The sequence below is a fragment of the Propithecus coquereli genome, unplaced genomic scaffold (genome assembly GCF_000956105.1).
Source record: "Propithecus coquereli isolate 6110/MARCELLA unplaced genomic scaffold, Pcoq_1.0 Scaffold108, whole genome shotgun sequence".
Lineage (NCBI taxonomy): Eukaryota > Metazoa > Chordata > Mammalia > Primates > Indriidae > Propithecus > Propithecus coquereli.
Window position 1 is genome coordinate 3,114,474 of NW_012134747.1, and position 1,719 is coordinate 3,116,192.

The 1,719-nt window shown below is 33.3% G+C and overlaps 1 protein-coding gene across 1 annotated transcript in view; it reads left to right on the forward strand.

The window, feature by feature from the left end:
• Nucleotides 1–1,719, forward strand: part of DYNC1I1 (dynein, cytoplasmic 1, intermediate chain 1) — a 277,749-nt gene that overhangs the window by 9,743 nt on the left and 266,287 nt on the right. Inside the window, exon 2 of the mRNA XM_012647409.1 lies at nt 673–787. Within this exon, the coding sequence (XP_012502863.1) occupies nt 673–787 (115 nt within the window). The remainder of the gene's footprint in view (nt 1–672; nt 788–1,719) is intronic.

Genomic DNA, 1,719 nt, shown 5'->3' on the forward strand with positions numbered 1-1,719 from the left:
TGATTTTGTACTATATTTTTCTCCACAATAATTTTCTTCTTTCAGTTAATATGTATAATGAAATCCTATGAAAATTATAATCAAGTAACAAGACATAATCAATATTGTTCACATGTCATAATACAGATTTTAGCCCAGTTTATTTTAAACCATAGTAAATTTATCCTACCAATACAAATAGTGTGTTTTATAGTTACAGATTTTCCTAAATAATTTTACTTTTCAACCAGATCCCAACAATTCCTTCTTTGCACAATCCCAAACATGGGACATGAATATTATAAACACATACTCATCAAGAACTGATGGCCCCAAAGGGACAAGAAGGTCTAAAAAAGCAGACAGAAATTTTTTAAAAAAAATTATACCCCCAGTCAGAAATACTTTGCTTTGACACTTTCTTCCAAAACTGCATGAGAGAAACTTTCATTCCATGTGATAGAGGCAAGAAAAAAATCCCTCAACCATCAGAGAAAGCACTGGGACAGTAATTATCAAACGGAGCAGTTATTGTGTTTTTTTCATCCTTTATACATGTGATTATATGTATTTAGGGCTTTCGCCTGATCTTCACTGCCATGCATTTATCATTTTCAGCTTTAGCCAGAAAAAGTATACGTTTAGTTAGGTTATTAACTTTTCTTACTGACGTCTACTTTTTTTTTTTTTCAGGCTGATATGCAACAGAAGAAAGAACCCGTTCAGGACGACTCCGATCTGGATCGCAAACGACGAGAGACGGAGGCTTTGCTGCAAAGCATTGGTATATCGCCAGAGCCACCTCTAGGTACTTAAAAGTGCTTCATGTCATTATTCCTTAAATTGGACTCATGTGGGATATACCATGTCCAGTGTTTACTATTCTTTTGTCTTTAGCTTTATTATTTTTTATTTTTTTAAGACATTCTGTGGCTTACGATTCAAGTTGCATGTACATTGGGAATTGAGGGGGCTGGAAGGAGATGGGAGGAAAGGTTGTAGAGTCATTAGCATTTTGCTGCTCGTTGACTGCTTAGATGGTCAACCTTCTCCACTGTGTTACTAGTGGATTATTTTATACTTGTTAAATGAGTTGCCACTTGGTCAATGCAGGAAATCTTGGAATTTCTTATTAAACGGTTCTTCATTTCCGTTGCTAAATCCCAACCTCTCTTTGCCAATCTAAATACTGTAAATCTGGTTATGAATTTCATAACCATTATAGGCATAGAGTTATTCCATAATGAAAATAGAATGCTCAGTGGGAAATTTGAAGGCAAACTTCAAAAGGTGGCAGATTAGCAACTAGTTAACAAGTTTAAATTTATTTGACTCTATTGTATATCTTGACTTCATTGCTAATTGGCATTTTCACTGCACACCCTCCTCCAACTCATTCATTCCTAGTTATTGTCCATGACCTCATTTTATCACTAAAGCTTGAATGTTGAACTATTTGTTTTCTTTGTGTTGAAGGTAACTTGTGCATATTGTGTTTATTTTGTCACTTACTTATAAATCTCTCATGTAATAATTTGCTTTATTTTTCTTTTATCCTTTTGTTTTCCATACATTTAAGAGTAATCCTAGGGTGTCTGTAAAACTACATGATATCCAATATAGTAAAAAAACCCGTTTTCAATAATACATAGAAATAAATACAGTATTGAGTCTCCTGTTTAAATGGTTTGTCTCCTTTTAATTCCATCATTGGCTTTTATATTAAAAGAAATTTTTATT